At 41.3% G+C, this 22,326-nt stretch overlaps 3 protein-coding genes across 8 annotated transcripts in view; 1 reads left to right on the top strand and 2 right to left on the bottom strand.

Moving 5' to 3' along the window:
* The window catches only part of trappc9 (trafficking protein particle complex 9), a 40,829-nt gene extending 37,041 nt beyond the window's left edge, over window positions 1-3,788 (bottom strand). For 3 of the 4 annotated variants that reach the window (XM_087131168.1, XM_087131170.1, XM_087131174.1), the window contains exons 1-2: window positions 3,543-3,788; window positions 53-122 (exon numbers count right to left, since the gene is read on the bottom strand). In XM_087131168.1, coding sequence (XP_086987294.1) covers window positions 53-95 — 43 coding nt within the window. In that variant the 5' untranslated portion in view covers window positions 96-122; window positions 3,543-3,788. The remainder of the gene's footprint in view (window positions 1-52; window positions 123-3,542) is intronic. The other variant, XM_087131177.1, reaches the window with a different exon arrangement.
* Window positions 3,789-3,871: 83 nt separating this feature from the next.
* Window positions 3,872-9,966, top strand: LOC147799826 (chromatin accessibility complex protein 1-like). Its single transcript, XM_087131214.1, has 3 exons — window positions 3,872-4,225; window positions 6,259-6,379; window positions 8,193-9,966. Exons 1-3 carry the CDS (start codon window positions 3,959-3,961, stop codon window positions 8,252-8,254), a joined length of 450 nt encoding a protein of 149 aa, XP_086987340.1. The 5' UTR covers window positions 3,872-3,958; the 3' UTR covers window positions 8,255-9,966.
* Window positions 9,200-17,467, bottom strand: LOC110986696 (pyrroline-5-carboxylate reductase 3-like). 3 transcript variants are annotated; one of them, XM_022248809.2, is made up of 8 exons: window positions 17,321-17,456; window positions 16,428-16,496; window positions 15,494-15,618; window positions 14,775-14,839; window positions 13,416-13,595; window positions 12,693-12,902; window positions 11,651-11,743; window positions 9,200-10,635 (listed from the first exon to the last, which is right to left on the bottom strand). In XM_022248809.2, the coding sequence occupies exons 3-8, from the start codon at window positions 15,591-15,593 to the stop codon at window positions 10,453-10,455; spliced, it is 831 nt and encodes a 276-aa protein (XP_022104501.2). In that variant the 5' UTR covers window positions 15,594-15,618; window positions 16,428-16,496; window positions 17,321-17,456; the 3' UTR covers window positions 9,200-10,452. The 3 variants fall into 3 exon arrangements, with proteins under 3 accessions (XP_022104501.2, XP_022104500.2, XP_022104502.2); XM_022248808.2 differs by lacking the exon at window positions 16,428-16,496 and having other exon boundaries at window positions 17,321-17,467; XM_022248810.2 differs by lacking the exons at window positions 16,428-16,496; window positions 17,321-17,456 and adding an exon at window positions 16,719-17,254.
* Window positions 17,468-22,326: the final 4,859 nt, after the last annotated feature.

Here is a 22,326-nt window from a genome sequence, read left to right as displayed (position 1 = left end):
GAGATGAGTGAGATGAACGGGGAAGGTTAGATGATTCCCACTCGCCTCTTACAATGTATTGGCCTTGTTTTATGGGAGGGGCTACCAGCCGCCATGGGACGCAAATAAATCTGGGTGGAAGGCTGAAAAAAAGCATATTTGATGAAAAAATACTGCATTAAAAGTCTGCATCACAAAAAAAAAATACTACATGTCAGTCCACAATGACCCCACGTCCCAACAATAGCATCAGTCTCAATGCACGAGCTGGGTTGGTCCCATCTACATGTATACATGCGCTTATACATGGGGCCTTGTGGGGTACCGGAACAATGGGAGGTACCCCACAAGGCCGTGAAAACATTCATTATAGCGGCGTTCCACTATACATGCTAGGGCTCTGCCAAATATCTGAATATTCGATCGATTATCAAATACTGGATTTTCCGAATTTGAATATTTGAATGCAAATTTCATAAAAAGGAAGGGAGAATTTTCTTTCGTTTTAAAAAAGAAAAATTGCACCATGGAGGCTTGTTTGAAGCAGATTCAATAAAAAGTGACAGAAATCTTACAATGACTCAATAAGTAAATTATTCAATAAAAAATAGGAATAGAAATCTTCAGCAGGGCAAGAAGTATTGTTGGTCCCCTAGATTGTGGCTGGAGATACTCCTGCATGTAGATGTGAGAAGCTATTTTAGTGATTGTAATGGTACATGTACAATTGTGTGAACTATTGCAACTGATTTTGCATGTGCCATCATCATTTTCGTAACACTAGGAACACATGCTAGCCAAATTTTGTTTTTTGTCTAAGTCATGGATGGAACGACAGGGTGGCATACAAGTATTTTGGCGAATTCTGTCAGCTTTGCACTGCAAAAAAACCTAGAGCTCTGCAGAAGGTTGATAAATTTTCGTGGTAGGTGGGTCAGCCGAACTGTAGCACTGTACCGGTAGTTGGGACTGATGCTATTAATGGGACAAAGCAAATACAAACGGATTCAGCATGTTTCTAAATTTATATCAATCTAAACATGTTGATGAGGGTATTGCAGATAAGTGAATCTTTGTGTTTGATTTGTTCACAGGAAGGGGTAATGACCATACTTGTGTCTTTCTCTATAAAGACACTTGTTACTGCCCTTTCTCACAGTTCATTGACCTCAGGCATTCTGTTTTATGCCACTGACAATGGTTAAAAGGATCAAACATTAAGAGTTATGAACAGTGGTGAAGTTTTAGTCTTCTTTTGAGTCTACCTTTAAAAAGTAGACAAAAATACAAATGAAAACAGATAAAGACTTTAACATGACAAGTTGTTTCCACGCAGGCCTATAAACCATTTAACAGTTTAAGTTGACTGTAAACTTGGTCTTATAAATGTCTATCATCAGAGTATTTAGACCTACCAATCACATTGTATACTTTAGTAGATTTTCTTGGCATGATTGGATCAAAAGAAGTTTAAATTATTAAAATGTAACTAAACATGATAAATAGAAACAACAAACCAAACACAGCTGACATGGCTGACAGTGATACCTGGGGTTTCGAGTCAACTTGGTCCCAAACCAACTCGGACCCATGCCAACTCGGACCCATGCCAAAACGGACCCACGACCAACTCGGACCCATGCCAACTCGGGCCCAGTACTAACCTGGACCCACAACCAACTGGGACCCATACTGACTCGGACCCACGACCAACTCGGATCGCCCCTGAGTCAACTCGGACCCAAACCCAGGAGCGTGATTAACTTGTTGAAAATTTTTATTTTGTCCACTTTTACATTTTAGCATTTGGTAAATGACACCTTTGCACTACATGCTGCCGAGATTTAACGTCCTCTCTACACGTTATGCAGGGAAACAGTGGCACAGGCTTCCCAGAATTTCTCCGTTTTCGAGTTTGAACAGGCATGGTGGTTAAAAACTGTACAGGACTAGATTTTATATCAGTGATGTCTTGAAACAATTGATAAGTAACCGACGAGCGTCGTATTTTTATAGAGGCACATTTCCTTTGATGTTTTATTTGCCGCTTGTAATCTGGAATCTTAATCAGGTATTAGCTTCCGAGGTACCGACGTGATTGACCACAAAGACTGATTTTGTCACCTTCCATTCTTGAGACCCTATGATCGGGGAGTGGGAGCTTAGGACAACCAATGGGAGCAGCTTTTGGAGTGTGATTGACAGTACCAAATCATTGACGCCCTTTCTCCGAAGTGTTTTTGGCACTCCAGATCACCAGCAGAAATCGAATGAACTTTCACCAAACAGCCCCCAAAGTTTTTGTTGCAATAAGAAGCCACAGATAGGCCCTTCTGATGTACATAAGAGATACTGCATACATACAACAGATACTGCAGATATACATCAATGTCACAAACATTGACCTTTTATAGTGTCTAATGGTGTTATCCCTCACCTCACTTTTCACATTTTTTGGCCTGGCAAGTCTTACACCTCCACCTTGCCCCATTCCCTCCCCTCCCCGAATACCGGCAAGATTTAGGCAGATGGAGGAATTCATCCATACAGGCCTAAATTGACTGTCCAAATAACGCAAACAGGTTAGTAATTTCAAACAACACAAATCAAATCATTTTAAATAAAAATGTGGAATATTTCCCATTGGCTTAAACTTGGAGACGGTTTTGAAGCGTTGTATGTCTGCTCGCAAGCTCATTATTAATATTTTGTGATCCCCACGGTTTTTTATTTTTTACAATAAGACGTGCCATAATCACGAGGGATCATAGAATTATTTATATAAATCCCGAATTTGGGATTGATAGTTTCCGGTTCAGAGTTTTTTTCACAAAGAGCCCCACAATGCGGGCCTATTTTGGATAGAGGCAGGCGGCTACATTCATATGAGTGCATAGTTTTACTACGATTAGGGGGGTATCTTCGGGCAAAGGCGAATAAAAAACTTCATAAAATTGAAACGAAAAGTGATCAATCTGGCAATAATCTTGAATTTCCAGCGGAAAAAAATAATCTTGAATTTCCAGCGAAAGAAATGAAGGCCAACCTCTTCGCGAGGTTCAACAGTCGGCGCTATTTCGGTCTACGGGCGCGTTTTTGGTGTAATACAACCATAAGACTCAGTGGGTCCGAGTTGACTCAAGGTGGGTCCGAGTTGGTTGTGGGTCCGAGATGGTCGTGGGTCCGAGTTAGTATTGGGTCCGAGTTGACATGGATCCAAGTTGGCATGGGTCCGAGTTGGAATGGGTCCGAGTTGGTTTGGGTCCGAGTTGACCTGATCCCATACCTGGATACTGATACAGTGATAGCCTAAACAAAATCTGTTTTTTAAGTTTTAAACACAGAATAAAGTCAAACCAAGTCAAAAATTGCACACATCACCTGATCATTTCAATCACAATTAATCAGTGTCACTCATGATCAGACGATTCATCTTCATTCACTGCCACCACCGTCACCAATCAGTGCCAGTACCATGGCAAAATGCAGCAGCCCGGGCAAGGCGTCATGGCCACGGCAGGGCTTACTGTCGTTTGGCATTATTTGTATTAAAGGATACTCACAAACTTCAGAATACTGGGAACGTAGCAACTGGGACTGGTCTTGAAGTTAGACACATCTTGATCACATTTAGAAGGATTTTCGACGCAGAAGTCCACGGCAACGCCTACATTTTAATGGCAAAAAGTACAAGCGCAGTTCAGACCACCCATACATATCGACACATTGTCACCTGTAACCTCGTTTACGCACATGGCGCGAACAAAAACGCCAATCTAAGGTAAAATGAAACGTTGTCAGAGAAAGAGGTTGTGCGGGTGCTTCATCGCACTGTCTTCATCGTGATTTCAAATGTATTTCTGCTGCCTTTAACTGAAATACTCCTCGCTTTGTAACAATTCATGACGTTCTATGATAATCAATTTACAGTTCTGCTCAATAAAAATGTGATATTCTTATGCTTTTGGTTTAATTATAAATGCAAACTAAGAATTATCATTTATCCTACGAATTCATGATAGTCGGGCACCCATTGCTCAGTTTCAGGGTACTTTCGTTGGCTTTTGTACAAAAAATCACGTTGATGAAGACTAGGTTCTCACTTGACAAGGGACTTAAAAAAATGGCGGACAAATCGACGAAGTTGACGCTGTTGCCCGTCGCCAGGATTCGAACGATCATGAAAAGTTCACCCGACATTACAGTCATTGGACAAGAATCTTTGTTCTTGATAACAAAAGCAACGGTATGGCCAATTTCTGTGCGGAAATAATAATTGTTTTTGAGGAAAATTGATACCGGTACCGCTGGCCCGGTCTTGTGCACGTTGTGTGCAGCACGGTACAGCCTACAGCCTGTATAGTACAGGTGAGCAGCGCAGCGAAACTTGTGCAGTGCCAGTGTGGGCGATGGCAAAGACATATTCATCATGTTCATTGATCATGCTGATTGTCAGACATGTCAGATTTTGTAGCTGTCATGGCTGTGTTCCTGTTAGCTAAGGCCCCATGTATGTAGGCTAGGCCTACAATGTACATGTATGTGCATGGAGGTTTCGTACATGTATTTTTCCCTGTCCCCTGGTTCATACGAACTATCTAGCAGGGGAGAGGAGGGGCAATGCCTACATGCATGTACCATGCATGTACTTGTAGTGATGTACATGTACTTTCTTTAGTCTTCAAATTGGGAGTCCAGTGAAAAGGCACCTCTAAATTTTATTTCTGGAACCGGAAGCATGTAAAAGTGTTTATTTTCAATTATTGATTTCTGCCCTTTTCATGCATCAAATTCTATATTTTAAAAAGCAGTTGTGTTGTAAACTTTAAAAGAACCAAAATTTGTGTTAGTACCATTTATCATGTCCGTTTTTGTCGAGTTTTGGGTGTAAAGTATGATGACAATGTAAGATTGGAGCCACTTACACTACGTCAACAACTGTGTGCGGCCATCTTTGTTTGTTGTCGTGTGTCTCATCTAAGCCTAATATCTCGCGAGACTCAACCGAGTTTGGAACGATGATGTCATCATCTTGTAGAGCTTAATATACTCTTTCATTTGATGTATGACTCGAGGCATTTAACTAAAGCATCGTCAAGCCTTGTTTTGGTTTGTGAAGACTGCAAAAAGGTAACAAAAAATGTGCATTTTTCTGTTAAAAATCCCCAAAAGACATGTATAAGGAGATGATGAAACAATATAAAATAGTATTTATTTGGAAGCTTAGATTTTCAGGAAGAAAAGGAAGTTGGTTTTTGTCATAAATTGATGTCGAACTGGTGCTGAACAGCTCATTTGTATTTGGGTGCTGTCAAGCAACTGTGCACATGCATGTACATGTATGTGCATCAGATTGATGCATGATGCACGGGGAGTAAGATGCAAATAACAAGTGCATAAACTACACATGTTGTTTCAATCAAATGTCATCAAAAGACACTGTCCAACAGGAACAGACCTAAAATAACACCTGATAGACTTGATCTCCTATTTTTGTAGCTATTTATTGTAGTTGCAGACCTGTCTGTTTTGTTTTCCTTTGCAAGTTATTCCCCAAAAGTTCAGGCAATGTTCTTTTAACTATGCTGTCTCTATTTTGTAAATTTAGCTCAGTAAATTCGGAGAAAATGTGACTTGCTCGTGTAGTTAAGTTAGTGGCAGTGCAGTCGAGTTAATCGACACTCACACTGATGCATATTCACTGTGCACAGCAGATAACTGGTAGTGAAGGATGGTCATTCATCTTAACCCATCAGAGATTGGCTTGTTACTTGAACTTTTCAGCAACCAATCAGCAGTGTTCTAGCAAATGAGCTTGGACGCTGTCGACATACTTATTTTTAGAGTGCGTGTTTTTGTCACCGTCATAATTCTTACCCAATATTTTCCCTCAGAAATCCTGTTCTCTTTCATAAAATTAATCCTACAAATATTCAGCATGGTGTCGTCTTCTTAGGTGGGCCCAGGGAGGGGTGAGATTGAGGGGGAATTTTAGGAATAGGTTCTCCAACTCGAACTTCACAATCCTCCTTTGTGGTCGGTGAGTGCGTGGGTGGCCAGCCGTCAAGGCGAGTGATCGTTGTATAGTCTGATCAGCAGATAAGACTTGACCACAGTGGTGGGGTTAGGCCCTCATTGAGGGGATTTTACATTTTCCTTATCCAAAAAAGCCACAGTATTGTCTATTCATGATAAGATCACATCTCAATGGCGCCATCAATTCAGTGGTCTGTTCATACTCCATACACTGTACATGTGCCTCTTTTGTGTACCACTCAGGAACTGTTTGTGCAGCACATCGCACAGGAGTCTTACAACCGAAGCCAAAACAAGACCAGCCTGGCGTATGGTAACCTGGCTCAGGTGGTGGATGAGGACATCGCATTTCAATTTCTAGCAGGCAAGTAATATTTTTTGAATCATTTAAACTGCAGCTACAATGAATTTTTCTTAGACACAATTTTTCTTCAACTTTGTATTCGTCTTCAATGTATGAAAACTCTTTCACGTTACTATTTGCTTAACCACTTCATTAATTTCAATGCAACAACAGTCTATTCAGATGCTCTGCAAAGAAATGCAGGAGGGTTTCCAGCAACTGGCAAGTGCCATGAACCCTCGTCCATGCACTGTAACTCGGCCAACAGAGCCAGAATGGCCAGGGAATGAAAATCAAGTCCCGCCAATGGCTTCAGATGAGTTGCCAGCTGGCAATCCTGATCAAGTTCTTAACGAACTTCTGCTTTCAAAAGTCGACAACACCGAAGCAAACCCAACAGGCACGCCATATGACAATGCAGACAACACAGGTTTCTTGGAGGGCATTGTGCAAGATTTCAGTGATGAAAACAAGGCAGGCAATTGGCAATAATGATTAATGCTATGCTGAAATCCAAAATGGTTGACACAAAAATGGCAAAGACGAAAATGCAATCAATTAATGCAATGGCTTGCATTAAGGTGAACCCGGAGATCTGGAGCCAACTTCGCACTGCCTCCAAGTGAGAAGATGTAAAACTTCAGAAGTTGCAAGGCATTCAACTGACATCCTTGGTGCCCTTGCTACAGGTTGTTGATACCCTAGTGGATCTCAAAACGGGTAAAATTGATAAGACAACATGGGATCCAACTGTTATCACCCGCAAGTGTGTGGATGCGATTGCCGTCATTGTGACAAATTACTGTGACATCACTCAAAAACGATGACAGTGCGAAAGCCTCATCGAGCTGCATCCAAAGACACTATCAGTCACTGGTTAAAGTGTACACTGGAAGAGGCTGGCATTGATACAGCTGAGTTTTAAATCTCATAGCTTACGGGCATCGTCCACAACAGCGGCACACCTCAGTGGACTGCCTCTTGACTTCATCATGAAATGTGCAGGATGGTCAAATGCATCAACATTTGCTACTTATAATAAATCACTAATTCCTCACGATGTCGGCGGCACGTTTGCTAATGTGCTGCTGGATATGTCGCAGTGATGAGCAATCATTGTTGCTTAGGGTCAGTAGACCTATTGATGGAAAGTTTTGGAGGAAAGTTTTACTTCATTTTGTTGAAGTGGAGTTAAGTACATGTATAATTTGTAAAGTCAACAGTACAGTTTTAGTACTTTCTTAGGTTACTTGCTTAGATCACACAGTTTACCAAGAATTGCTTTGTAGTCAGAAGAACCCATGTTGGAAGATGCCTGACTAAACATGTTCATTTAAGTACCTTTGATGGTAATGGTGATTGTTATTTGAAAACATGTAATAAGATAGTGAAGTTGTTTGACGTACACCACGCACCTCCTGTTCTTTTGCTTTTCTTGGGTGTCTCATTCACACATATCTTTGAGCAACTCACGTGATCATGGAGTGATGTAATACTAGGCGAGGTAGAATCCAATCACAGAAGTGAAGTTTGATTGGGATTCTGCCGAGCCGTATTACGGCACAGAGGGATTACGTGCCCTCCCTGCCATCTTAAAATGACACCCGCCCTACAGTCGATATTATTCCTGTAGTGTTGCTACCTACATCGGGTCACCAGCCATGGATGTGTTCACGAGACACCATGCTTTGAACTGTGAAGGCTTGGTCAGCGCAATCTCACGTAATCCCTCCGTGCCACAATACTGCTCGGCAGAATCCCAATCAAACTTCAATTTTGTGAAGCTCGTTTAATTTTAGGATTTTACCGTCTTTGTTTACCATTGTCTTCACAGATGTACTACCCAAGAAAGTACTTGCAAGGGACTACTTGCAGTCACTGGAAAATAGCAGCTAGCACTAATCTGGCGTCATATGTTTAAAGTATTGGCATGAAATATTTGCATCGACGTGGATCCTCAGGAGCTCTCGCAAGGAAGAAATGGAGTCGGTATTTGCAACTGGATCCCGCCAAACAAATAGTCATTTTTGTTATTTGCCTTAGGAAAAGTAAACTGAGCTCTGTTCAGAGGGGCACAGCCAATGCTCTATTGTGATGAAAATGTCATCATGTAGGTGAAAAATGTTGAGGATCCGTACTGATTTACAGAATGCAAGATTTGTGTGAAAGCCTCTAACTCAACTTGAAAGTGGGCCTGGTGGCATCAAACTAATACATGGACTTTAATTAGGGTTACCTTGCAGAAGGTTTATTTCCTACCTTCCTAACGCCCAGATGCACCCACATCCCTCTTTTTGAACCATGGGATTTTGGACGGAATTTGTGGTTCCAACAAAATTACAATGAATGTGTTCCTTTGTAGGGAATTCAGGAAGATGAAAAAAAAGCTCCCATCCACATTTTGGTATTGTTTTTGTGTTTGGTGAGATTTTATCTTCAAATGCTAAGTTTCATTATGCGTTACCCATTTTATGAAGACAGTAAGCTTGTGGTAAGAAATACTTAAAAAAATAATACCGACTTCACTACTTACTGATAACCATTATGAAGGGCAGCTTACAAATCTACATTAATAGCCTGCAAATCTTGGCTGAACAGCACAAGAGTAGTTCTAGACCCAAAGCCTTTTGAAAGAAGTTTGAAAATTACTTCAGTCAAGTACAAAGTGAAGAAGACTTTGTACATGTATAGTTACAAAAACGTCATGTAACGAAGGCACTGGACACTTAAGTTTCACTTTTAAATGATGGATTAGTTGGAAGTCACAAATCAACCAGAACAAAAAGTACAGTACAGAGGAAGTAGTGGGGACGATACTTCAAGGCTGAAAAAGTCATGGAGTGTGTTCCAGTATAATTTTTTTTAATTTCAATTTACCATTCTGTTTTACATTATTTCTTGTGTAAAGGGTAGAGATACCAGTTTGTGTAAGAATACTTTTTTTAAATGCCTGAATTATTATTAGTACTATTATTATTAGTTTATTTGGCATTTGGTTTTGTTTGGCATATCAAAATCACTTTTCTCTTAAAAAAACATTGCAATGTGACAAGCGTAGAACCATTGATTTAAATGGTCTGAACACTGATACAAACAACAGTTTACTGGGAACAATTATTTGTATAAATAAACCTAATTTAAATGCTACTGATTGTGCATGTTGTGTGCGATTCATGTCAGCTAGTGGTGACGGCATACCTTTGCCTACTGCCTAACAAAATAAATGTAATTGATGGTGCAATAGGGGCACCATGGTCAGACAAAGATAACTTGGTTTTGCAAGTCAAGTTCAATTGGAAATAAATCCCACAGTCTGAAGCTGCATTCACTTCTGTGGTCCTATTTATGTGGTTGGTTAATAAAGGTCCGCCAAAATGAGTACTGCATAGTGGGAAAAATATTTGTGTATTTACATGTATACAGTAGCACACTGCATTTTTATGTAAAGGAAAAGGACTCCATAAATACGGTCATCTCAGTGGCTTATATTTTCAAATTAATAATTTGCGAATGCCAAGTAACTTTTACTTGTCTATGCAGCATTCATTTGAATAATCTGAGTATTGATTTTGTCCATAATTGTCGGCTTCGCATATTGCAGTGCTTCTGACGGACACTCGAGCACTTCTAAAATTATGTGCCTATAATTTGCAGAGCCTACTTTGCTTAGCAACTTTACATGCTCTGCAGAGAGTTGGGAACCAGTGTAAAGTTGCATGTGTCACATGCTCTTTGGCTGGTAACCTCTTTCTGCTGAGCATGTTTTCTACTTGTAGCACATTTGTGTGCTTGAGAGCTCTAAGAAAAAGGCCCAACATGCACTTCTATCAATTTGTGCACATTGAGAAGGAAAATGATTCGGTTGCTCCTCTGAACCAGTTTTGTGAGAAAGCATAGAAACACAAAGCACAGAAACTATTTGCTAAAAAATGCCAATTAACAGCCAAAATCCATTCAAAGGACATTACTTTAGATTGGCTCTCTGCTCATTTTTGCTCAACATAAAATTTGGCTCTGCAGTGGTCTCGGCTTAGCGGATTGACCTTGTGTGCCAAATTGACTTCAGACAGTTCTACAGAGGCAACTCGTTTCCATCACAATTTGGCAATTTCTCGAGCGTACAGCACAGCGCCCTCCATTGCATCCATGATGGCCCCTCGCACGCCGCGCTGCTCCATGATGTGGACGCCTCGTATCGTTGTCCCCCCGGGTGACGTGACATTGTCTTTCACTTGGGCTGGATGGATCCCCTTAGCCATAATCAGCTTTGCGGCACCCTGGGGGGGGAAAAAGTACATTTTGGATACAAAAGAACCATACGAAAGTGACAGAATATACACGGAACATTGAAACACTCTACTGTAAGAGTGGAACACCTTTTGGCTGCGTTCGAGCCGGTTACTACCCATATCCACATGCAGGAGTACGCTCCTGTGCAGCCAGTCAGTGAGGGTGTGACCAGTGGCTGAGCAAGAACATACTATTAGGCCAGGAGCACGCTCATACATCATGTAGTGATTTCAAGATAGCAGAAAGGTAACTGTGGACCGTTCAGGTGATTTGATCTGAGAGCAATGCGCATGACTATTTTTGCTGCACCACTAGTTACTGATTGTCAGTCACAAAAAAAGGCATAAAAGGTTAACAGATCTTTAGCAAGTCCTCTATTCTTTAGTGATCATGCCTCTGTAAAATATCATTCGTTCAGAGCATGTTTTTTACATAAGGCAATATTTGTCACCTTTGCCAAAATGAAAAAACTGTAATAAAATGATAGCACTCAAAAATTCATGTTTTCTTGAAAGCTGCATTTTATTCCTCGCATTTCACCAACCAGTTCCTTTTTTTAATTTTTGACTTTTAATTTTTGCTGGCCACTGTGAGCCCTTTACCAGTTCTACTGTTTTAGTCTCTTTTGCCTGCTAAAATGACCAAAGGATGGACAGCGTTGTAGTTGAGCCCATCACACGTCCATTGACAAATCTAGCATCCGTAAGTCCAGGCACAAGTCCTATCACAAGACCAGTCACATGTTGAACAAATACAAATGCTTTTGTAGCGGCTCATTTGCAAAAAAGAAATTGGGGGAAAACAAAAACTGAACACTTATATTTTAATCTGCCTTCTCAGGCTAAATGTTTGGCTTCTTCAACAATTTGGGGGAAACGGGAGGTGAAATAGTCCCCAAAAATGGTCCCAATGAAATTTTTAAAAAGTTGCCTTTGTGGGGGGTGGGGTGGAGTACTGGCCTTATTTTACTCCTTCCCCCACCCAATTCATTAATGATCTCACCATCATTGACTGGGGGGCTAGTTTGTTGGCTAGGTCTCGGGGCATTCCCATCTTGACAGCACCATCTGCTAGAGCCTCAATAATTATGGCATGCTGGAGGAAATCAGACAGAAACTCACACATTTTGTATACATGTACTCAGTGACATTCGCTACATAACACGAACATGCTTACAAGTGGCAATCTTACAATGTATTTCTTAAACCCTGACGGCTTACAGTCATTTGCAAAAGTTTAAGACTACCTGGAATTTTATTGGTATTTCTGTCACTGGACCTGCATTACATTGTCTCACCAAATGATTACTTAACATGATTTTACAGTGGTGCATAACATCACTGTGGTGCTATATACCCATTTGAATGAAATTTTTTGCAAAGGCAGGTCTGATATGACATTTTGTCTGTAAGGCAGCTTGGGAAAAAAAAACAGTCTAAGCAATCAGAAATAAAGGCGGGAACACTGAATATTAGACTGTTAACAGTCAAATCATGGAAATGTAGTCAAAAATGTTTAACCAAGGTACCAAGGTTACACATTCAAAATAACCATAAGTTGCCATGATTGATTGGTTTAAGTTTGGTTTTCCTTCAGGTTAATGCATTTCCTGTGGGTGGTCCTAAACTTTTGCAAATTACTGTACTTCGATCTTTCAAAATGCATCACATGGCTCTGAGGAATCCTGAAAGATGTGAGAAGTTAAAAAGTACAAATGAGACTTGAGGTCCTTTGCAAGTTTAAGAAGAGCATGTGGTGAACAACGGTCAAAAGACTTCTTAAGGCATGCAACTAATACCGTTTAATGTCTTGCTGATTTCATTTGAAATAGATGCCACCTGACCTCCTTTGTTATTTTTTACCCAGTTAACACTCAGCTGCGCACTGAAACAGTACAAAAACGTGAAAAAACAAATTTCCTAACTACATACCCAGTTTTCAGAGGCCATGTAAACACAAGCAGAACTATTTTTCTTTGGGGGGGATTAAGGACTTTTTCCCTTTTGTCCTGCCACCTTTCAGTGACTGAATCAAGGGTACCCACCCATGCACACGCGGCTCCGCCCAGCTGCGCCGTGATATCCAGCAGGGATTCCTTCACCTCCTCACAGAAGCCAATGGGCTTGAAGAGGGCCTCAACGATGGCTTTGTCATGCGTTGTGGCTTTGCTGGACGAGGTGTATGCAGCGATGCCAGCTGACACTTCGTTGGGCAGGCTGGGCATGACACGGATGACGTGCGCACGTGGTAGTCCCTGCAAGAGAGCAGTTCAATAAAGCACCAAAATACCCGGATGCATTTGTTTAGAGTTAGCAGCTGACAAGTTAGGCACTGTAACAGTTTCAAATATTCCACTTCTTCTTGCCATTTGTAAAGTACATTGTAAGTTAACACGTTTTTGTTAAGTATTATGTAAAATGTAAAATTAAAAAGTCAAAAATTTGTACACTGTATTTTGCTTTTTACAAAGATATTGTTAATCAATTTTACAGAGTAAAACACCCTCTAACCATATCAATGGTAGTTGTCTCACAAAAACAGTACAAAAGTCTTCTTATATGGAAATTGGCCCACATGATGTGTAATGCAGCTGAGTTACTGTAGAAAGATGTTCCAATACTATGAAATGCAGACTCATTGGTTATATTGCATATATCTATGTAACAATGATGATTATAAGGCTACATATAGAGTCCATAAAATAAAAATATCGTGAAACAAGGAAACGATTTAAATCAGTTGGTACCTCTGAGGTCTTTTTGAATACCTTTTCAAACATTTCTACTGGTGTCCCGACACTTATCGGCACAACGAGCCTGTCTGTTGCCATCGACGACTCAATCTCTGCCATGACATCAACCATGTGATAGGGCTTGCAAGCCAAGAAGACAATGTTGCTCTCTCGTGCAACCTCCGTATTGCTGTGCGTGACACGAAGTCCCAAAGCCTGTTGGGAAAAACCATACATCCTGTTGGCAATTTCCAAAAGCTCTTAACCACTTGCTGCCGGGGAACCTTGTTTCGAGCACCATGGGTTTATACTCAGAGCCAGGGTGCCCAAAATGGGGCAAAAGAGCTGGTCCGTGTAACAAAAGACTTGGCGTTGGGAATTGCCATCATTTTTCGGCTTGCTTTTTTCGAAGGTAATCCGTCACTGTTTTTAAACAGTATACCACTGTTTTGGGCATAGCACGCCTGTGGATTAGCACCGTAGACAAAAGTGCTTGAGGGCCCCATTGATGAGCGACACAGTACCGCTGCATGCTAATCCAGCCACGTTTGAAAAGACACCACTCGCATCCACTGGGGGCAAAGGAAATTACGTAACACCTCACCATTCTAGGCTCTCTTTAAAGGGCGACATGCCTGGCTGACATACCCAGGAGTCAAGGAAGGTTACCTGTCAGCTTAGTGTAGGCAACAGTCATTCGTGTGGGTGTAAATGTCCATTAAATGAAATGATGACTTTTTGAAGAATATTGAAAACTGAAAATCTTGAAAACTGCCCGTATGTGTGCACTGCATTTTTAAAAGCACCCGGCAGCAAGTGTTTAAAAAAGAGTCCGGGCAATGAAGTTTTCTTAGACATTCTTTCAGTGCAACTTTGCACCCTTCTTAAATATATGAAAGCTACATCCGTTTGGGTTTTTTTCTTTTACTTTAAAATTGCTGGACAAAAGTGGGCACTGTTGCTGTGAGGTCAAATGATCAGGGAAGGCACTGCTCAGTTTGTGGGGTTTCTGTTCTAATTGTAAACGCAAACTCTACTCACTGAAAATATTTTCGGGAGAGAATTGCTTACTGACTTCGTGCCAGGATGTACTCGTGCAATGATGAATCGCCGAACATGAGGAACAAAAGAGCAGCATTTTTCAATACAACTTCAATGCAGCAATGAGGTTTTCTCCCAGGAAATGACATCACAGATGTGCCAATGAATATGGAAATATCCATTAGCAGAAAAACCGAAAAGGCACTGAAGTACCTTTAAAGCTATTGACGCAAAAATTGAAAAGAAGGCTAACTGCAACGCATGTTTTGGTCAAATTCAGCATGAACTTGTATATCTCAGTTACAGCCCTCTAGTGCATTAGCCAGAACCAACCCACATTCTTAACAGAATTACCTTACACTTGTTGAGATTCTTGTCGCTTGGTGCACTGATGAGGAACTGTTCTGGTTTTACAAGATCTGTGACGGCAAGGAAAACACAAGACACACTCTGGAAAATTATAAACAAGGAAAAGTATCCATGGCACTTTTTGACAGTTCACATTATTTCTAAAAAAAAAATAACTTTTGCTTGGGAAGCTGGGGCTTGACTACACTTGTGGAAAAACCTGTGTGTCAAAACTTGAAATTGTGAAAATGGCTGCCGAGTGCAAGAACCGGCGCGCAGAGTTAAATTCTTATGTGGTGGTTCCATGCTGGCTTGCAGGAAGTTAACGTGTGTTCAACAGGGTACTGAAGTGAATACACATGGGCATGATTATGTGTGTAAAACACATTAGCACCAGGACCAGTTTGTGAACCAACATGCTTGCGTACTCCATTTGTTGTCCATTTTCTGGTTCAAAATGATATCACACTTCGGTACTCCATACCTATTTGACCAAAATATGGGCGCATGTCAAGTTTAATTAACACGTGCATGGGTGTGGTGCCACAACGGTAATGCCTTCTCCTTGAACAGCTGAGCCTCACATGTACGTACTTCTCTCTCATACCTTCAAGATCTACAAAAATCCTCCTGGAGTTTGAAGGATCTTGCGAGGGGGAGGGTAGTATTGAGGCATGCTTAGCTGTGAAATGTTTTTCGTGGCCCCATTGATTGCCACCACTTACCTTCCTTCAGTAGCCCCTTGATGACGGACTGCGCCATATTACCTCCGCCTACAAAGCCCACTGTCATACCTGACAGATCTGCTCTCTCACAATCCGCCATGTCTCAACTTGCTCTGCTCTTTTGTCTGTTTAATCGGAACATTTGCAAAATACAAGAAATGCAGGTGTTTTGAAAAAAGACACTGCGCTTTGGGGGTGAACTGCACAGTAGCTAATGAACAGGTTCAAAAGTTCATATTGTCCTATTTCACTTGATACCAACAAGATAATGTTAAGGTCATGCATAACTGATTTAACATCAATCTGACTGATGATCTAAAAACTGGCTGTTTACGAGAATCGGTGGGCTCTGTTGCAAAATTTTAGGCTTATTTCCAGAGATCTGTTTTAAAAAGTATATTTTCAATCTCATCAGCTTACATTTTCACACAGGCAACAAAATATTTTTGCCAATACGGGCCATTCACAATACATGTAGTGCGCCTCCAAGAGTTTGTAACGCATTGACCAATCACAGTGTGCGAAATCTGTCGAAACAATGCGCGTTTGGAAAGGGTTGACAGATTTCAAGCACTGTGATTGGTTAACGCGTTGCAAAGCCTTGGAGGCGCACTATTGTGAATCGCCCGTATTGAACTGTCCAATCTGGAAGCATCAGTGTCAAGTCCACATACATGTACGGTTCTGTTCTTGTCAACTGGTGGGGGACTGGGGGGGGCCATGTGTCATGCCCTCCGTCCCACTTTCAAAAGTGTGGGGATATCATATCATTTGTCCTCTCCACAGTTTTTTTTTTCAGCCTTTCAGAAGCCCCCAGACCCCACGCCATGAGGGCTTTGTGCTTCACGCTTGCATTAGTTTTATTCAAGGTTGGATTCCCCACTACTGAATAGCGATCAACTGATGCCCAAGTTTGTGTTCAATTCTGACATACACTGATACAGGTCATCAATCACGACGTCTTTAGGTGAAGAAGTGTCAATCTTGTGTCCAAACAACCTGACTGAAAAAAAAGAGACTGGACTGAGGTCAAGGTACATGTGCCTGGTACGGCTGCTCAGCAGAGTGTCTCAACATAACAAACCTGTCCTTTTAGGGTTCCCTAACCCCATGTATCCATCTCAACTTATGACAGGGAGGGTACCTAAAACAGAACCAATTTTCACGTCCTTTTAAAAACTCAATCCTGACTGTTTGAAAAACTGAACACAGTTGTTAAACACACCTTCCTTTGGGGAAGACTTCCATACGAAGGCATCTCTCAAAAGTGAATTGGTATTCCAACAGCACATGCCCAAAATGAATGCACAAGTGAAGTCTGCCCTACATGGCCCAATGCAGACTCACGAGTGTGCATCATTCCTGACTTTCCTTTTTTGAAATAGCGAACTGGCTCATTTCTCCTCGAAGCGGTGAATGATTTAATTCTTCCATCAGAAAGCAATCGGCCTAACAGTAACACTCAAATTTAGTGGGGAAAATATCAGGGCTGTGCTGTGCCGAATATCTGAATATTTGATCGATTTTTCAATATTCGAATATTATTTTACGTATTTGAATATATGCAAAATTTATGAAAAGGGAGAATTGTCTTTTGTTTTAAATGAGAAACACTGCACTATGGCGGCTTGTTTCACGCAGATTCAAATGAAAAGGGACAAAAGCAAAAGAATTAATTATTCGGCCTCATTAGGCCTAAAACTTTAAAAGGAAAAGAAACCCTCAACGGGATCGTTTGTCCCTTAAATCTTGCCAAATCGTGGCTGGAGATACTCCATGCACGTACAGCATTCAGAAACCTACACATGCAGGCCCACTCCTACTTACTTGCAAGGTCAAGGATTGCAAGAGACAGAGCGCTGGCTCTATTAGTCTTAAGCTTTGTTCCGGCCCAAAGATTTTAATGATGCGTAACATGTCACTATATACGTACTACTAGCGTGCTGTACTACTAGTGACACGTTGCGCGCTGCGCTGGCGCCGCGCCAAGTTTCAAATAGCGCCACCAGTCGTTGTATTCTGAGCAGCATTCGATTAAGGGTGCAGTGTCCCAATTCGAGGAAAATTCCCCCCCAGAGATTGTTTCGAAAAGAGGGGTCTGTTTGGGCCAAGAAATGGTGGGATTGTGTCAGTATGGCCCAGGATCATCTCTGTAGATTCAGGGGCACCCATCTGGGGGCAAAGCAGACAAAAATGGGATTGAAAATTAGTCAGAAGAGCCCCCGGAAGGTGAGGGATGTCATTTGAAAAATGGCCGCTGAGAAGACTTGGAAACATTGACTTTTTTGGGGGTGAGTTTGTTTTGGGCGGATAATTAAAAAATTCATTGGTTAACCTACTAAAAATTGAAAATCGAATGAAACCTAAAGGACCGAACAACACATTGTTTTTTGTTTGAGAGGCCTCAGGGACTTCAGTTGCCTGCCATGGGGCTTCAAACTTGGTTGATTTTACACTGTTTTCAATGGAGCTTGAATTGGTTCAGTGCACCCTTAAGTTGAGGCCCGTTGTTTCTCTTGGTCATTGCTAGCCTTTCATCAAGGCGCCCGCGGCGAAATGGATAGTCGCTCAAGAGCGAGGAGCTGGAGGAGACTAGTTTAAGCACCAAACCAACGCACGAAAAAAGACTACACGACGACCGCACGCACTGTCCACGACATACACAGCTCGGCTACTGCATGCGCATGCATGGTTAATTTCGGGCTTGCGGTTCGTTATGTGGTATTGACTATCCATTTCGCCGCAGGCGCCTTGATCAAAGGCTAGGTCATTGCTTGAGTACGCATACTAGATAGGGTTCCAAATTAAGTCGAACTGGACCAATACGAGCGATGCGCCTCCAAAAGTTTGCAACGCGTTGGCCAATCACAATGGGCGAAACCTGTCGACCCTCCCCAAACGCGGATCGACAGATTTCGAGCATTATGATTGGCTAGCGCGTTGCACTCTTGTAGGCGCACTATTGTGAATCGCCCGTATTCTTGGTTTTGACTGCCAAAACGCAACCCTTCAGTTCAGCACGGAGTTATTAAAAAGGAATTTGTTATGCGTAAGGCTATAGGTTTTGAATCCAGTCTAGACCCATAAATAACTTCACTCAAGAATTCTACTTTTTCAATCAAATTAATAGGGTGCCCTGGGGAAAATAGGAAACCGGGATTTTAAGGTAAATTGAACAACATTTTCCAAATCATTGGTCTTTGGTTGCAAGCCCTCTTTGATTAATATCAGAAAGATTGGGTCTCGCATTGATGGTGACAGATGATCCGAAATTCAAGTGATGAAAAAATAGGCTTTATTCACGACACGCAGTCGGTTGTATCTTCAGCCTCAGGCTATTTCAAAGGAAGGAAAAGAGTTCCATACACGGACGTCACTTGAATTTGACACCCTGTGGGCAAACCCTGTGAGACTAGTCTGAACATTTTGAAATATTTTCAAATTAAATGCTCAGATATTTTCAAGGGCTGAGTCAATTCGAATATAAATTCGCTATTCGAATATTCAACTTTCAATTCGATCGAATATTCGGTCGTAAGGACTGCGCACCGGCAGATTGTTGATGAACAAACCAGTTGCAAAAACGCACACAATAATACGTTATTACCGCTACAATAGCTTCCACGTCAAGGAGCATCTCCAGCCACGATTTAGTAAGATTTAAGAGACGAACAATCCTGTTTTTTTAATGAATAATTTACTTTTTTTGAATCGTAAGACTTCTGTCCCTTTTCATTTGTGAATAACCACGGGCTGCATAGTCTCCGATCGGGGGAGCCTCTCATCTGGCCAATAAAGGGGTTTCTGAAGACTTAATACTTCAACATGGTCGTTGGAAAGCGACAGCAGCAAAAACCCAATATGTAAAAAGAGATGTAGAAGATGTTCGTTGCAAAGACCATTATGATGTAATAATCGTATAGTTTGTAATTCTTTCTTGCTGTGTTGGATTTTGAGTAAATGTTATGTTTTTTCTTTGTACTATCGTATAACAATCAGTGCTCCTGACTTCAAGTTGTCTTAAACAGAAATTTGATATTCCGTTTTCGATGTACATCCTATGGTGAGGGCAGATGTCCCAGTGTTGACCCTGCCCATGTTAGATAGGTTTGTGGCCTAGGTGGCAAGAGATTTGAATTCCTTTTATTTTGCGGTACCGGTGTAATTGTTAAAGGGTCCAGGAAATGAATTTTTCTTAATATAATTACCTTTTGTGCATCTATGTACTCTCCATGTATGAAGACTGTTTGACATCTTTTTGCGTGAACTGAACGGTGCACTTTTCCAAATATTAAACATTGACCGAGCATTTCTGGCCAAGTGAGCACGCTTTTGCTTTGATGTAAATCCAGGAAGACATGGTTCATCAGGTTGCATGTTTTTATGTTGAAATTATGAACTCCAAATCTGCAATCTGGGAAAATTTCTGGGAAAAGGATTTTTGCTGGATTATTGCCAAACACTTCCATAGCAATAAATTGCTTAAGAAAATAAAATCAGCCGTAGCAGTGCTTAAAAAATCAAGAAATTTTCCGCGCACAAATCAGCGCAACATTGAGATTCAGTGCCTTGGAGGACGTCATAGTTCTGCTCATCAATATGCAAATATACATCAGCGTAAAAACTAATAAAGCATCAAATATGGGTTAAAATTGCATAACAAAAAATTGAAATAAGGTTAATTGAAACCCAGAGATGCAATTTCAAGGTTTTTTGTAAAATTTATAAAGGTATTTCTATTTTATGGTTCCTTTAAAGAGAGAAAGGGGGAGAAAAGAAATGGACATTATTTGCATGCAAGTGCAAGACCACTCCCCATCGTGTATAATAAACTCTGGAAATGCAATTTCCTTGAGTCTGTTCCTTCATTCTGACGTTATGTAAAACTAAAACTGTTTCTTATGCGTATGAGCGAAGCGGAGTAGCATGAAAGAAGTTGTTGGTATAATTGATTACCATACGCCAGAGCTCTTTCCAAAGATAACAAAACGTGTAATGCAGATGCCAGTTTTACGAAAAAAAAACCCAAAAAAAAAAACCCAACAAAAAACCAAAAAAAAAAAAAACCCAGCGAGCCGATCACGGTTGACCTTTTTTTATGACGATCAATATCCGACATCACTGCGCTGGGATTCCTTGTCATTATACAAGTAGTTGACTGAAAGGCGGAAAAGCGCGGATTATGGGTTAAAGCGCATGCACGACACAGGAAAATGCGCATATAGTGGTCATTTATCTCACCGGCTCTGACCCACAGTACTGCGCAGTTTCGGAAACAGCATTATTGAAATTCATACTGCAGTAATTGGGGCGTGTTCTAATTACCTGACAAAAGCTTAATATTACACACGATTCTATGGACCTATAATCACTATCCATGAACTTGTATGCAGCAGGTACGTAATTTGCACACGGCCTTAATTGCCTAGCTACGACGGCAAAACGTACGACATAAAAAGCGCAGAGTGCTGAGAGAAAAGGCCCATAATTTATTCGGTAACTTATTCCGGCTTTGACCCACATAGGCGGGCAGATCAGTGATTTTGAACACAGCGCTCGGATGAAAATAATGCGCAACGGTCATACATTACAACAGTTCAGAGATCCCCAGTTCTGTGCGGTTGGAAAAGCAGTTACCGGGTACTTTAATTGGATGTACAAAAAGCAACTCTTCACGATTGGCTAATGGCATTCTGAGAGTATTGCTCAAGAATTGCAGATGTTACCAAAAGGAAGTAAACAAAAGGAAAAACAGAGTTGCACATTTTGAGACGACATGGCCAAAATCAAACTTTGTGTGTTCTCTTTTTACATGTTCTTGCAGATAGGAATACCATTCGTAGAGTGCAGGTGTAATTTGAACTGGAAGAATGTCACGTGCCAACCGCCCTGGCTAGCCTATAACAACTTCTGCTACCTAAGCGTCAATGAGCGAAAAACATTCGCTTATGCCGAGAAGTTTTGCCGGGCTTTTTCAAAACCAGGAAGATCTGCTCATTTAACATCAGTGGCCAATGCCAAGGAAAGCCTCTTCATTGCTCGCTATGCCAAATCGGCTGGAATAGGCTCTCTATTCTGGATTGGATTGACCATGAACAATTCCTTCGCTACTGCTTGGACCGATGGGAGTCCCTCGGGCTTCGTTAACTGGAGTCCGGGTGAACCAAATCGAGCAAACGAGCACTGCGTCCAAATGTGGTCAGAAGACGGATCCATGATTGACATCCACTGCTGGAACCAGGAGACTTTTGTCTGTAAAAAGCCAGCTTATTAATATTGAATTCAGCAGGCTTTAATAGCATAATAATTCCTCGTCTTTTCAAACCAAAATTTGTTGAAGGAAAGACGTCTTCAAACCATGAATGTTTCCGACTACTTCTCTTCCGCATTATGAGACTGAAAATCGATGACGTTGCGATCATTAAACAAAGTACCAATGACGAAGTATTCAACCCAACCCAGCTTGGTCTGAGCTGCTATGCCAAACTGTCGCACTGACATTGATTTTGATGACCTTGGTGCCCAAATACCCCCGTCAGACCTTACAGAATTGTTGGCGAAACAGCATCATCATTATACCTGCTCGGTGTATTTCAGACGCTTAAAAAATACCAAACCAACACGCACTGCATGCGGTTGCTTATTGCTAATGGTATTATAGAGAAAGTTGGATACATGAAACAGTCAAGAGTGCATTGCTGCAAAGTGTTCCTGGGAAAAGTCCTGCCAGCAGCCGATTTCACGAAACGTGGTGTAACTTTGAGCCGTGCGTAACCCTTGCGGCACAAATTTATGCCGTAGGTACTCGATACACTTTCGATTTCACGAAAAGT

The sequence above is a fragment of the Acanthaster planci genome, linkage group LG02 (assembly GCF_054643075.1).
Source record: "Acanthaster planci isolate LZ-2023a linkage group LG02, COTS_SCS, whole genome shotgun sequence".
Taxonomy (NCBI): domain Eukaryota; kingdom Metazoa; phylum Echinodermata; class Asteroidea; order Valvatida; family Acanthasteridae; genus Acanthaster; species Acanthaster planci.
This window is presented reverse-complemented; position numbering and strand designations above follow the sequence as displayed.